General features: G+C 38.3%; 1 protein-coding gene and 1 pseudogene across 1 annotated transcript; one reads left to right on the forward strand and one right to left on the reverse strand.

The window, feature by feature from the left end:
- Positions 1–6,375: 6,375 nt before the first annotated feature.
- Positions 6,376–7,087, forward strand: LOC140501015 (peptidyl-prolyl cis-trans isomerase A-like). The gene has a single exon (XM_072604183.1). It carries the CDS (start codon positions 6,394–6,396, stop codon positions 6,889–6,891), a length of 498 nt encoding a protein of 165 aa, XP_072460284.1. The 5' UTR covers positions 6,376–6,393; the 3' UTR covers positions 6,892–7,087.
- Positions 7,088–13,087: 6,000 nt separating this feature from the next.
- On the reverse strand, positions 13,088–14,055 carry LOC140501017 (vesicle-associated membrane protein-associated protein A pseudogene; annotated as a pseudogene).
- Between the last annotated feature and the right edge of the window lie 22 nt (positions 14,056–14,077).

A 14,077-nucleotide genomic window follows, 5' to 3' on the forward strand; every position in this document is an offset into this window, starting at 1 on the left:
GTTCCCATTGTTCAAAATCTTCATCCCCTCTGCAATGAGAGAAAGCTATAGAGGACAGTGAATGAGACTTACCAAGACTTACTGTCATTGGCTGGAAGCTGAAGGAAGGTAGAGAGTGACAGGGGTCAGTGAGTTATGATTCCTAGAAGGAGGTGCTGGGAAAGGAGCAATGGAGCTCTGACATATGAAAGGAAACCCTGGCCTCTTCCCCCATCTCTGCCTCCTAGTATGGCTTCCTTCAAGTCTCAGCTAAAGTCCAATATTCTGCAAGAAGCTTTTTCTAAACCTCTTAATGCCAGTACCTTCCCTTTGTTGATTAACTCTAATTTATCCTGTATGTTGTCTGTACATAGTTGTGTACATGTTGTTTCCCCATTAGATTGTTAGCTCCTTGAGAGCAGGACTGTCTTTTTACCTTGATATCCCCAGGGCTTAACACAGTGTTTGGCACATAGTAGACACTTAATAAATGTCAGTTTAATAACTGGAACTCCATCCAGTACAATACCATAAAATACAGACTGTACAATACCATATAATACAGACTCCAGGGGGAGACTGTTTTCACTCTTGATGGATTCAGATGCTTATGTACCAGGCACTCTGCTAAGCACTGGGGATACAAATAACAGTCCTTACCTTCTAATCTAAGGGGAGAGACAACATGCAAACTATATATAAATAAGATGTACACCAGACAAATTGAAGACAATCACAGAGGGAAGACCCCAGCAATAAGTGTGATAGGTGTTTGGGGTGGGGAGGATATTAGTGTTGGAAAAATCTTATGGAAGGTGGGATTGTAGCTAAGACTTGAAGGAAGCCAGGAGACAGAGATAAGGAGGGAGAGAATTCCAGGCCTTAAGGGAACAGCCAATAAAAATGCCCAAAGTCTAAACATGGAGTGTTGAGTGTGAAGAGGAACAAGTAGCCCACTGTCTGAGAGTAAAGTATGTAGAAAGGATTACAGTGGGAAAAGACTAGAAAGGTGAAAAGGAGCCACGTTATGAAGGGTTGTAAAAGCCAGATGAAGAATCTAATATTTGATCCTCGAGGTACTGGGAAGCCACTGGAGTTTATTGAATGGTGTGTGTGTGTGTGTGTGTGTGTGTGTGTGTGTGTGTGTGTGTGTGTGTGTGAGAGAGAGAGAGAGAGAGAGAGAGAGAGAGAGAGAGAGAGAGAGAGAGAGAGAGAGAGAGATGATCACACCTGAGTTTTAGAAATATGTTTGATAGCTGAGCAGAGGATAGAGGAAAAGACTTGAGGTAGGGAGACCAATCAGAAAGCTATTTCCATAATCCAGGCATAAGCTGATAAGGGTTTGAAGTAGGATGGTAGCTGTGTCATAGGAGGGAAAAGCATGTGAAAGCAGAATAAACTTAGAAGAAATATGGGGTGGAAGGATACGGGGGTGGAAAGATGAGAAACATTAAAGAGTTGAGGATGACATTCAGATGGCCCAGTTTGCAAACCTTCATGACAGGTGGTGATATCCCCAGAAGTAACAGGGAGGAAAAGGCTCATGATGGAAAATGCTCTCCACATTCAGAGAAAGAATTATAGAATCTGAATGTCAAGCAAAGCATACTATTTTCTCTCTCTCATTTTTGTCTTGTTTCTTCTTTCTCATGGTTCACTCCATTGGTCATAATTCTTCTTTGCAACATGACTAATGTGAAAATATGTTTAATGTGAATGTATAGGTAGAACCTATATTGAATTGCATGCCGTCTTGGAGAGGAGGGGAGGTGGGGAAGGGGAAGGGAGGGGGAGAAAATTTGGAACTCAAAAACTTGTGGAACTGAATGTTGTAAACTAAAAATGAATAAATAAATTAGGGAAGAAAAAAAGAAGTAATAAGGAGAAGGATTTGGGGAAAAGATAATGAGTTCTGTTTTGTACATGTTGACTTTAAAAGGTCTAATAGATGGATAAGAAGAGAAACTATTATAGAGGTAGGAGGAAAACCGTGACAGTGAAGTGTCATAGAAGCCCAGGAAAGAAAGGCCTTCAAGGAGAGACAGCCACAGTGTCAAATGCCACAAAGTGGTCAAAGAAGATAAAGACCAAAAAAACCCCCAAAGGATTGAATGTGGTAACTTGAGGAACTGATAGTGCACAGGCACTGGATGTGGATTCAGAATACCTAGTCTCAACAAATCAGTTCACCTTTCAAGCTCTAGTTCCTTCATCCATAAAATGGTGATAATAACTACACCTACCTCCCAGGGTTGTTGTAATGAAGACACTTTATAAGATCAGAAAGGCAGCAGTCTTCAAATATTTTGGTCTCAGGACTCCTTCACATTCTTAACAATGACTGAGGACCTCCCAAACAGTTTTTGTTTATGTGGGTTATATCAATTAATATCTACCATGTTAGAAATCAAAATATCTAAGTATTATTATGAAAATCGTTTTGACCCCCCAGACCCCCTAAAAGGATATTGGGGACACCTCCCTTTGAGAACCACTGCTGTAAAGCATTATATCAGTGTGAACTGTTATTTTTCTACTACACTGCCTTGTGGGCAAAATTCAGCAATAGTTTACAGTCATGGAATGATATGAACATGTATTTGGGGTTTTCCTGATATAGCTGGTAAATAAACCCAGTTTTCCTTAGCTTCTAGCACTGTGCTGACTCTGCAAAGGGATTTCTAATCTCTCGGATGTTTTCCTCTGAAGAGCACTGTCATTGACATCCAGCACTTCCTGGAAAGGCTGTCTCAAGGACTTTTGATGACGTTGGCAGGCTATTGCACAAGAAGAGTTTCTCAGGAATTAGACTGTCTTTATGGCCTCCAGCTTCCCTTGTTATATCCTCTTGAGCACAGATATGTGAAATAGTTTGAATTAAGGACATTTTGGCAACCAACAATAGTCTGCTGATGACAGGGACCTGATTAAACAGGATTCTGACTACTCTGAGATGACCAGCCTTGTCATTATAGAGAATCTTAAGATCTCAGAGATGCTTCTGTTTCATCATGAGTAACATGGAATAGTGGAGTCTGACTTACATGTGGAGTCTGACAATCTGGATAAGAATCCCAGCTTGACCACTTACTGACCTTTTCAAAATAATTTTCAGCTGTTTCCTCCTCCATAAAATCAAGAGGGTTGAGACAACTGATCTCTTAAGAGACCCAGATCTGATTCCTACGGCCCTATTGTATAGAGTAAGGGGAGTGGAGAATGGGTAGGAGTGGAGGGTGGTTGATTGGGTAAATCAAATTACCTCACCCCAAACAAACTAGATGATAAAATGCCACTCCTTAATACATTAACCAGATGAGACTACATCTCAATTAACCTGTCAATTCTGGGCTTTAGACTAAATGTGCCCTCAAAGTCCTTAATGTACTGGAATGCAGCTGCAAGAGAAGAGTGTTTAGACTGACTGAGGAAACTTGGTCATGCCCTGAGGGGCTTGTGTAAAACCTGGGAGTTAGCAGAAAAGTAGTTTATAACTGGAGAGATCCTACCAAGCACAGAGGAGAATGTATTCCAGTTAAATCTCCGCCCCTTGACTGGAGGACCTCATGAACTTCAGCTGTCCAGAGATCTCTCCATATTCCCAACATTGTCCTAGAAGCAGCCTTGAACCAGCTGATGGCCGTGTTATCATTTGATATCATTTGATCCTCACAACAACCCTGGGAGTTAAAATGCTAAGTTATGATTAAGGTGCTAATTTATGATTCCCATTTTACAGATGAGAAAACTGAGACAAACAGTGACTTGCCCAGAATCATACAGCTAAGAAGTATATGAGATTGGATTTGGACTCAGGTCTTCCTGACTCTAAGCCTGGCACTCTATCTATTGTACCACCCAGCTATCACATTCCAAACCCTTTAGGGGTATCCCTAGAATTCTAAGAGGAAGGATAATCATCTTTAGAAAAACAAGTCCTTCTGAATACAAGGAACTTTTTAGTAAACCTTTCCCACTTTCATTGTCTAAGCATGTATCTTGCTAAAAGGGTTACTTTGCTTCCAAATGACCACGAGCCAAAGAGGGCAGATTTTCTTTAAGGAATTCACTTTCTATTTTAGTGATATTTCAGCCTTGCTAACAATTAGCAAAGTGAGTGAACAGTTTCTAATGTTATAGATCTTTGGAAACTGGAACAAAATTCCAGTTAACAGTAAAATTATTTTCTTGTTTTAAAAAATTATGAACTTAACAAATACCAACAAGCATGAATATTTCAACATATAAGAAAAACAGAAAAGAGGATGGTATATGAAACTAAATTTTTGTTACATAGCTTTTTAAAGTGCATATTAAATTTAACATGAAGTAACGATACTGCCTTGTCTCCTTCTTTACTTCCTTCTGGTCTCTTGTGTGTATTTTTTAAAAAAGTTTCATTGTTACTCACCAGGTATTTATTAAGCACTTACTGTATGCATGCCAGGTATTGTCATCGGCCAAAAGAATTCCTATCCTCAAGGAGCTTACATGATAATGGAAGGGAACAGTATATAAATAACTATACATGTATTATATATATATACACACACATATGTATGTAAAGTGTATATATAATATCTATTTAGATAACTATACAAAAAAGTATATATGTATAAAGTGATCGAAGTGGAGGCACTAATAGCTAGAGGGAGACTTTGAACTGAGTATTAAAGAAAGGCAGGGAGAAACTAAGAAGTGGAATGGAGGAGGTAGAAAGGACAGCCACTTCGAGGACTACAAGCCAGCCAATGTAACCGAATCATAAGAGTGTATGGAGAGTAAAGTAGAAAACATTTGGAAAGATAGAAAGGACTTTAAATGCCACAGGAGTTTTTCTTTGATCCTGGAAGTGATTGATAGAGAGTCATTGGAGCTAACTGAACAAGATGAGAGTCAGGGTAGCAGGGGAAGGGGGGGTGACATGGTGAACACTACGATTTAGAAAAATCACCTTGACAGCTGGATGTAAGAAGATGGCATCAAGGAGAGAGTTGAGAGATTCTCTTTTCCTCTTCTTTTTTCTTTACATCATTATCACTATCCACCAATTCCCACCCCCACATCCACCCTCCTTGTAACCAATAAATATAGTCAAGTGAAAGGAATCAACACATTGCTATATCTCTTAATGTATCGCTTTCTTTTGTTCATTACCTCTGCCAAGCAGGTCTTATCTTCTGAAGTCATGAACAGTTGCTGCATTGATCAGACCTCTGAAGTTTATCGGAGTTGTTTTCATTTATATTATTGTAGAAATCATGTAACTTATTCCCTTAGTTCTGCTCAGTTCCTTCTACATCCATTCACAGAATCTTACCAAATTTCTCTAAATTTGTCAAAAATGCTTTTTCAAAAAATGTATTGTCCTGGGAAGCTATGAAGGTAGATACTCCTGTACTTCTACTCTTTCAAAAGCTAAGTGGATGGGTCACCCTGTAGTTATATTATAGATTCTGGTGAGGGGTATTTCTAGTTTCAGAGGTTTCTATTTTAACCATGCTTGAGGATTGTAGAGGGAATCAGGGTATTTAAAGAGAACTAGCTAAAGAGACAATGAACTGTTCATTATTAGTACAGATGTACTAATATGTACAGATGCCAGGGCAGGTCTGATCACAGCCTTATGCTATGCTGCCTTTTGACATGTGAAAAAGGAACTAGACATTCTAATCCCAAAGAATGATTCTCTCTCTCTTTAAATTACCTTACATTTATTTATCTGTATACATGCTATAGCTTCCATTAGAAAGTAAGCTCCTTGTGGGCAGTGACTATTTGGATCATAGTCTAGTTTCAGACTGGATTATACATTGTCTCTCTTTAAGAACTGGACTTGGAGTCAGGAAGACGTGAGTTCAAAACTAGCCATAGACACTTGATAGGTGTGTGACTCTGAGCAAATCACTTGCCATTTCAGACTCTATTTCCCCATCTATAAAATTGGGATAATAACAGAACCTAACTCTAAGGGGCGAGGATCAAATGCACTTTGCAAACCTTAAGTGTTGTATAAAGGTTAGCCATTATTATTAAACTGTACTACTCTGGGCTTCTCAGCGTGGCATTTCGTGTTTTTGTTTATTACACTGTTTGACCTCTGTGCCTGAAATGTGCTCCCTCCCCATCTCTGCTTTTTAAGAATTTCCATCTTCCTTCAAGGTTCAATAGCTCAATTACCACTTTCTAAGTTTCCCATCATTTCTTGGTCTGCAACCAGCTCTTCTTTATTGGTGAAAAGTAGGTCCAGAAGAGCAACCATTCTCATAACTTTTCTATCTTTTTAAAAAACAAAATGATCAGGCCGCTTTGCAAACGCCGCCACCAGGAGTCCTCGTCTGGGTGCAGTCGCCTGGACACCGATCCCCACCGCCCCTTCCTCTGCCGTCGCGCCCAGCCCAGGAATCTGTGGGCATGGCCAACCCCAACGTGTACTTTGACATCACCGTCAATAATGAGCCCCTGGGCTGGATTACTTTCGAGCTCTTTGCAAACAAGATTCCAAACACAGCAGAAAACTTCCATGCTCTGAGCACTGGAGAGAAGGGAATTGGTTACAAGAGCTCCTGCTTACACAGAATCATTCCTGGGTTCATGTGCCAGGGTGGTGACTTCACATGCCATAATGGCACTGGTGGCAAGTCCATGTATGGGGAGAAATTTGCTGATGAGAACTTCGTCCTGAAGCACACTGGTCCTGGCATCTTGTCCATGGCAAATGCTGGACCCAACACAAATGGCTCCCAGTTTTTCATCTGTATCGTTAAGACTGATTGGTTGGATGGCAAGCATGTGGTCGTTGGCCAAGTGAAAGAATGCATGAACATAGTGGAAGCCATGGAGCATTTCCGTTCTGGGGATGGCAAGACCAGCAAGAAGATCGCTACTGCTGACTGTGGACAGCTCTCATAAGTTTTTTTGTTTAGTTTTTTGTCTTAACCATCAAACCATTCCTCTGTAGCTGGAGAGAGCACCCTCACATCCCATCTGCTATTACACCTGTAATCCTTGTGCTCTCGCTGCAATTCTCTTTGGATTTCATTTCCTTTTTCCTTCCACAAGTCTGGCTAGACAACAGAGTTAAGTTTACGATTATGAAATAAAAACTAAAGTAAAAAAAATGAAATGATCAGTATTAAAAATGTATGAGCTGCCTTATGATTTGATCAGAGACACACATTAATGGATGTCCAGAAAAAGGAAGTCCCCACTACAAATATATCCTTTTCCATTCTCTAATGGGTAAATGGCCAAAGGATAAGAATAGCTAGTTCTGGGGGAAAAGAAATACAAATTATCAATAACCATCTGAAGAAAAGCCTTGAATTGATGCTATCTTTTTAGATAACAATATGGTATCAAACAATAAAAGGAATCTTCCTAAAACAATCTTCCTAAGACAATTCAAATGGAAGTGATTCAGCTTCCTGGCATGACCCTGGTATACTGTTCAAGTTTCACAAGCATACAACGATAAAATCAGCACAATTCTGTAGACCTTCAGTCTGGTAGACAGTCTAATTCCTCTTCTCTCCCACACTTCCTTTAGTGCCTCCCAAATAACAGCTAGCTCTGGCATTTTGTGTATCAACCTCATCATCTATGTGAATATCCTTGGAAAGTATACTGCCAGGGTAAGTGAACTTATCTACAGCATTCACAATTTCTCCATTTGATGTAACCTTCAGCATTGGTTGGTGGAGAATCTGTTTTCTTGGTGGTGTTAAGCCAAAATTAGGACAAGCAGCAGAGAGACAATGCATACGTTGTTGCATATCAGCTTCAGAAGCTGCATTTAGTGCACAATCATCTCTAAACTATGACACAAACTCTCCCTCTACTTTACTCTTGGTTTGTAGCCTTTTCAAGTTAAATAATTTGCCCTCTGTGCAGTAGCCGACCTTCATGCCATATTTCATCCTTGTGGAAGGCGTCTGACAACACTGATAAAAACACCATGCTAAAAAGCATGGGAGCAAGCACACAGCCCAGCTTCTCTCCACTGGTGACTGGGAAAGCAAGAGAGCATTGGTCATCATCCACAACCCAGGCCAGACTTTATCTAAGATTTCGTAACTCACTTCTTAAACTAGTAAAGTATGTAGTACCTTAAGTGTAGTAGGCATTACATAAATATTTGTTGAGTTAAAATATGTTCAGGTTATAATCTAAAATTTCTCTCGCTCCCCTCTGAACTAATTTGGATGGGAGTAGGTGGGTAATAGTCTTACTTAGGACAGTGAATGAATGTCTCTAATCTAGAGACCTCTGGGAAATCAGGTATAAGGAAGGTTTCTATGGCCTTTATCATCTTTTCTTCTTCCTTTCTTTCTGATTTAGTAACCAACAAAAACCTTCAAATACACAAAGAATTTTAAAATACTGTACATCAAACCATAAATTTATTATTTACAGTAAATATAATATGTAAAAAGTATAAAACTATTTTAAAATGTATATCACCTTTAACAAGATAGTAACAAAATTATCTTGGTGTGTGTGTGTCCTGATCTTTTTTCTTCTATGCATTTTTCTGGATTTTGTTACTGTCATTATTTGGATAAAGAGCCAGTCTTGAAGCCAAGAATTGATTCAAGTCTCATCTCTAACTGTATGACCCACCTTGGATATGCAACCCTTAGAAAAGTCACTTAACCTTGTAGCGTTCTGGGCAGATTTTAAAGAATATACATTGAATAGAAGTTGCCAACCTGCATTGGTAGAAGGCATTTACTTGCCCAGGAGTACTCAAATACCAAAGAAGTCAAAGGTCTAGTTCCTGTCCTTATCCTATTATTATTTATGAGTCAGTGTGACACAGTGGAGGGCAATCAGTAGGAACTGAGTTCAAATTCCACCCTGGATAGGATAAGATTCTACTGACATCACTATAGTTTTAATTTCTGCTAGTTCGTGGCAAAGAAAGCTGGATTTGGAATCAGAGCTTATGGGTTTGAATCCCCACTCTGACACTCACTACTTGCATGACCGTGGCCTCTAAAGTTCCTTTTTGGTTTGAGTTGTTTCGGCTGTGACCCCACTTGGGGTTTTCTTGGCAAAGATACTGGAGTGTTTTGCCATTTCCTTCTCCAGATCATTTTACAGATGAGGAAACTGGGGCAAACAGGGTTAAGTGACTTGTCTAAGGTCATATAGCTAATAAGTGTCTGAGGCTGAATTTGAAATCGGGAAGATGAATTTTCCTGACTCCAGGCCTAGCACTCTTTCCACTCTGCCACCTAATTGACCTAAGGCTGCCTCAGACCTCTGATTTAACGAACCTAAGTCCTTCATGGTCTATAGAAAAAGAAGTAGCTAGTCTTTCCTAAGCCATTATCAGAAAAACCTGCTGGAGCCTTTGCCTCTAGATGGCATGGGGATCTGCATCTGATCATATATGGAAGGCAACAGGGGACTCAGGAAGTCCTTGATTATGAGGTCAAGGGACATTCAGTGGAATTGTTTGGATGAGGGAAATGGTAACACTAGTATTTTAGGAAAATTCATCTGGAGGTAGAAATTCATTCATTGATGTCCACCGACTCTAAAGACCAACTTTCAATTATTAGATCCCAAGATTAAAAACACTTAAAAGGTCTAACACTAAAAAATCAGACACAGAGAACATTTAATTTCCTTTAACTGAAACTGGTGTCTGATTTTTTTCTTTGGAAAGGCATTGACAGGCCCTGACATGGACTTTTTGGTTGGAAAAATGCTGACCACAGCAATGATGTAGACTATTAAGAGGACAGAATGCAGGGAAATGATATGACTCCAAAGGGGATGTGGAAAACCATAATGGGGATGTGGATAGTAGGAACTGAGGGAAGAAACCACACTGTGGGCTTCTATTTGTGAACCACTACTTTCCTCCCATCCCCAAAGTTCAATGAAGAATAACTTCCCAGATTGTTGATTTTAAAATTTTAACCACTGAGTGTGAAGTGGTTAAATATGCAATAAATATGCAAAATAGCCCAAGTAAACATGCCTAACCAATGCAAAAAAGTATTTGCACCTATCTTTACTTTTAAAGGTTAACATTCTGCATCAAGCAAAATAAATCTATTGTTCACCTACAGATACTATGCTTCTCATGTCAATAGGGTCAAAGATAAATTATTTTTCAGGCATGGTGATGGCTTTAGATTTATGCTGAGTTAGCCGCCCTCCCTGGGCTGGTCCCCCTTGTGATCAGTATCATGCATCTGAGATAGCATGAGACTGGAATCATGGGTGCAATCTATGACCTCTGAACTTCCCTATGAGAAATTAACCGGCCGATTCTACGATCAGATCTTATCTAAGTTTCCTAAGCAGGGTCAGGATTGACCAGCAGCTCTATCGTTACTGACTTTTTTGTTGAGTGATAGTCTCACCATTCTACTGTTTTCCAATCTTTCCTATTTTTGTCCTATTTTCCTAGTTTTCCATTTGGAGTCTAACTCAAGGTCCTCCTCTTGTGTAAATGGTGTCTACCCCCTAATTGGCACTTGCCACTATTTCTGGATTCTAAGTACGTGAGATCTTCTTTCTCCCAATTATTATATGTAGTCAAACACATTCTCTTCACTTCTTCCACTGACATCTCTCTAGGTATACCATGCAACTTAAAAGCTAACAAGTATTCAATGGCATGTAAAAAACTGCTCTAACCAGGTCAACATTGGAAACATTCTTCACAAAGGCTCAAATGTTGGGAACATGTTACAAAAATTTTATTTTCTAGGTAGATGTGCAAATGAGCTTTAGATAATTGTCTTGAATGGACAAATCACTATTGGCCAAATCCAAAGGATTTATAGTAGAGACAGTTTTAAAAAGAAAACACAAGAGTAATAGATTCATCCATTCACATATTTATATACTAGCCACTGTGATATGCATGAGGCATGCAAGCAATGAACTAGACAGTGTCCCTGACAGCAGCTTAATCTGGTAGAAGATGAGAGAGGAACAAAAAGAACTTGTTTACAAATTAGAATTCCTAGCAGCATAGAGAGCTATCGAGTGCTACGAGATAACTGAGAAGAAATTGATTCCAGCATGGAGGGATCAAAGGAGGCTTCAAGCACCTAAACTGTACCTTAAAGGATTCATAGGCTATCAATATATGGAGATGAGAAACAAATAGTTCATTTTAATTTTAGGGAATGATTTGAGCCAAGAGGCACAAGGAAGAAAACATGAATTTGGGGAACAGATCATAGTGCTGTTAATCTGGAGCACAGAACATATAAAAGAAGCAGTATAAGATAAAGATAGGTTGGAATCAGACTATGGAAGGCCTTGAATATCAGGGTAAATTATCATGAAGTGCATTACAAATATTTTGAGAAATAGCTATTAATTCAAATATTACCTATGTAATAAAATATTTGAAACTTTATTTTAAAATACAAATGTATACTTTAAGCATTCCACGTCCTCTACATTCTGGTTACCCTTTTGTTGCCATCCTGCCAAGTAGGATGGATTTCCAGCAACAACTTGTTCCTTTGGCTTCGATGTCCTCTATCTTTCCTTCAACTACTCTGAGAGTTATTGGTTTGATCACCAGCCCATTGTCTGGATTGCACATTGTCCTCTAGCAATGCCAGTTCCCTTTGACTCATTCAGCATCATTTCCTTTTTTTTTGAACAGGAATAGCATACCAGAACAATCTATAGCTATGATAAAAGTCTTTTGTTTATCCTGGTAGTGATAAGAGTATAAGCAGCAACTGGACAGTACCAAAGAACTGAAATCATCTCATAAATTTTACTTCTTGGGAGGAAGATTTAGGAGGAAAAAACAGTTTGAAAAAAGCCACCTGTTATATATAACAGAAATTGTTAGCAAAATACCACTCCACTTACTTATCCAGAGATTTTCTAACAGCCTCAAATTAACAAAACAGCCCAAACCTCTAATAAGTTTAAAGACCCCTTAGTGCCTGAAACAGCTGTAACCAAATCTCTGTTTTGCATTTTATCCCTTAGGGTGTCAATTTGAGTCTTGTTGATTCATTTAACTCATAATTACTTTTTTTTAAAAAAATATGAACACAAGAAATTTGTACAGAAAAAGTATCAAAGACAAAATTCTATTTACTGAATATACGCTATATCTCTAACATCAGATTTCATTCAAGGGAAAAAAATACGTACATGCACTGACCAGATATAAATGATACTCAGATTTTACACAAGTTAGATGGTGGGTGGGGGCAAAGTAGTTTATAAATTACTTATAAACATACAGTTTATGTTCAGACCAATTTGTATTCTATAATCTTTGCTAATGTACAAATATCTTTACAAAATTAATACACAATTACCTTTATTTTTACATAAATTTATTTATATAATTATATATTATATTTTATAATTTATTTATATTTTATATATTATATATAATTAATAATATAAAATTATTAAATAATTTATTTATCTCATTCTTAAGAAGTTTGGCTAATCCAAAGAGTCACTGCAATTGGTATAATTGTTCACCCTGTGACACAACTGCTAGACTCATACCACTATAGAGATGGGGATAAAAAAAAAGAGTAGAACTCCTCATATGTACAAAAACACTTATATAAGGTCTTTTTTCTAATAGGAAAGAACTGTAAATTAAGGGAATGCTCAAAAATTGGGAAATAGCTAAACAAGCTATGGTCTATGAATGTTTTATATTTGCTGCTCTTTACCTTTACATTGTAGACAATTGCTTATTACTTTACTGGCTCTGCTTACTCCATTTTGTATCAGTTCATTTAAGTCTTTACATGCTTCTCTGTAATCATCATTTCTTTCTGCACAGTAACATTCATGCTTCATGACTGGTTAGCCATTCCCTAGGCAATGAGCATCTATCTTGTTTCCTATTCTTTGCTAACACAAAAATGCTAACATAAATATTTATCTGTACATGGAGCTTTTTTGTTAATGACCTTCTCAGGGCATATGCCTAACAGCCAGACCTTTGAGCCAAAGACCAGATTATTACAATAAGATTTATGGGATTCTGAACAACTCTTGAAGTCTCATTAAAAATCCCCAAGAATGTACAACTGGCATGTTACTGTTGCTGTAATAATACACAATTTGTCCAGTAAGTAGCTAGAGAGTTTGCTTTTATTGTGTTTATAACCAGGAAAGGTCATTAAAGGCAAAGTGTGATGATGTATATTTCTAAAAATGGTCAGCATACACTATGCTATCAATGAAATGTTAGGTAAATAAATCTTTCTCTGGTCAAGCCAAAAAAAAAAAAAAAAAGGAAACAGCTCTCCACACACTCTCCACACAAGATGAATTTCCCTAGGAAGTCTAGTGAAAATGGCTGCAAACATATGAAGTGAAGGAAGAGGACTAGTCACATTCTAACTGAAAAACATAGCTGAGTTTGATTCAGATTGATCTGCATTTGCTTTATTTCTGAGCACTAAACATGCATCTCTCAGTGGTCAATGTTCTTCCAATAATTTCATCATTTCACCCTGATGGCTTTTATAACCTATCCATCAGTCCTCTTGTTGCAGTATCAATAAGGGAAACACTATGTAGTTTTGGCACAGGTCCCTCTTGTTTAGATGCATTCAGTGAAACAGCTTTTCTAGGCTCCATATGGATCAATTCATTTTCTTTGGGCATTTCAAATACACACCTTAATCTGGCATCCATTAGTTCATTGGATTTTACTTCTTTCCACCCAATCTCCACAACTGATGTGTTTCATGAAGCAAAAATAGTCCTCACTATGAACTTGCATTTACTGCTCTCATTTGGACCACAGTCAAAAGGCATTACAGACTTTGTTAGTCAACACTGGATCAATAATTCTACTGCTCAGCTGTAGCCTTTAATTTGAAACATACTTTTCTGCCTGACAGAATTCAAAGCTTCATAGTGACTACATCTATGAAGGGGCCTTTAAATCTGAGGTCTGTGAATAGGTCCGAGATCAGGTTCTGTACATGCCTTGCCATGGTCCCAAAAAGCAGGTGTCATCAGACAGACAGTGAAGGAGGGGACATGTCATTTTTTTAAACCACATTTCTTATGACTTCCTTTGTTTTGCATAATGCCTTGTTTCCAATGTGCTATAGCC

Source organism: Notamacropus eugenii, chromosome 4 (genome assembly GCF_028372415.1).
Source record: "Notamacropus eugenii isolate mMacEug1 chromosome 4, mMacEug1.pri_v2, whole genome shotgun sequence".
Classification (NCBI taxonomy): domain Eukaryota; kingdom Metazoa; phylum Chordata; class Mammalia; order Diprotodontia; family Macropodidae; genus Notamacropus; species Notamacropus eugenii.

Excerpts from the sequence above, each read along its gene's own strand:
- LOC140501015 (XM_072604183.1), top strand. The coding sequence starts at position 6,394 with ATGGCCAACCCCAACGTGTACTTTGACATCACCGTCAATAATGAGCCC.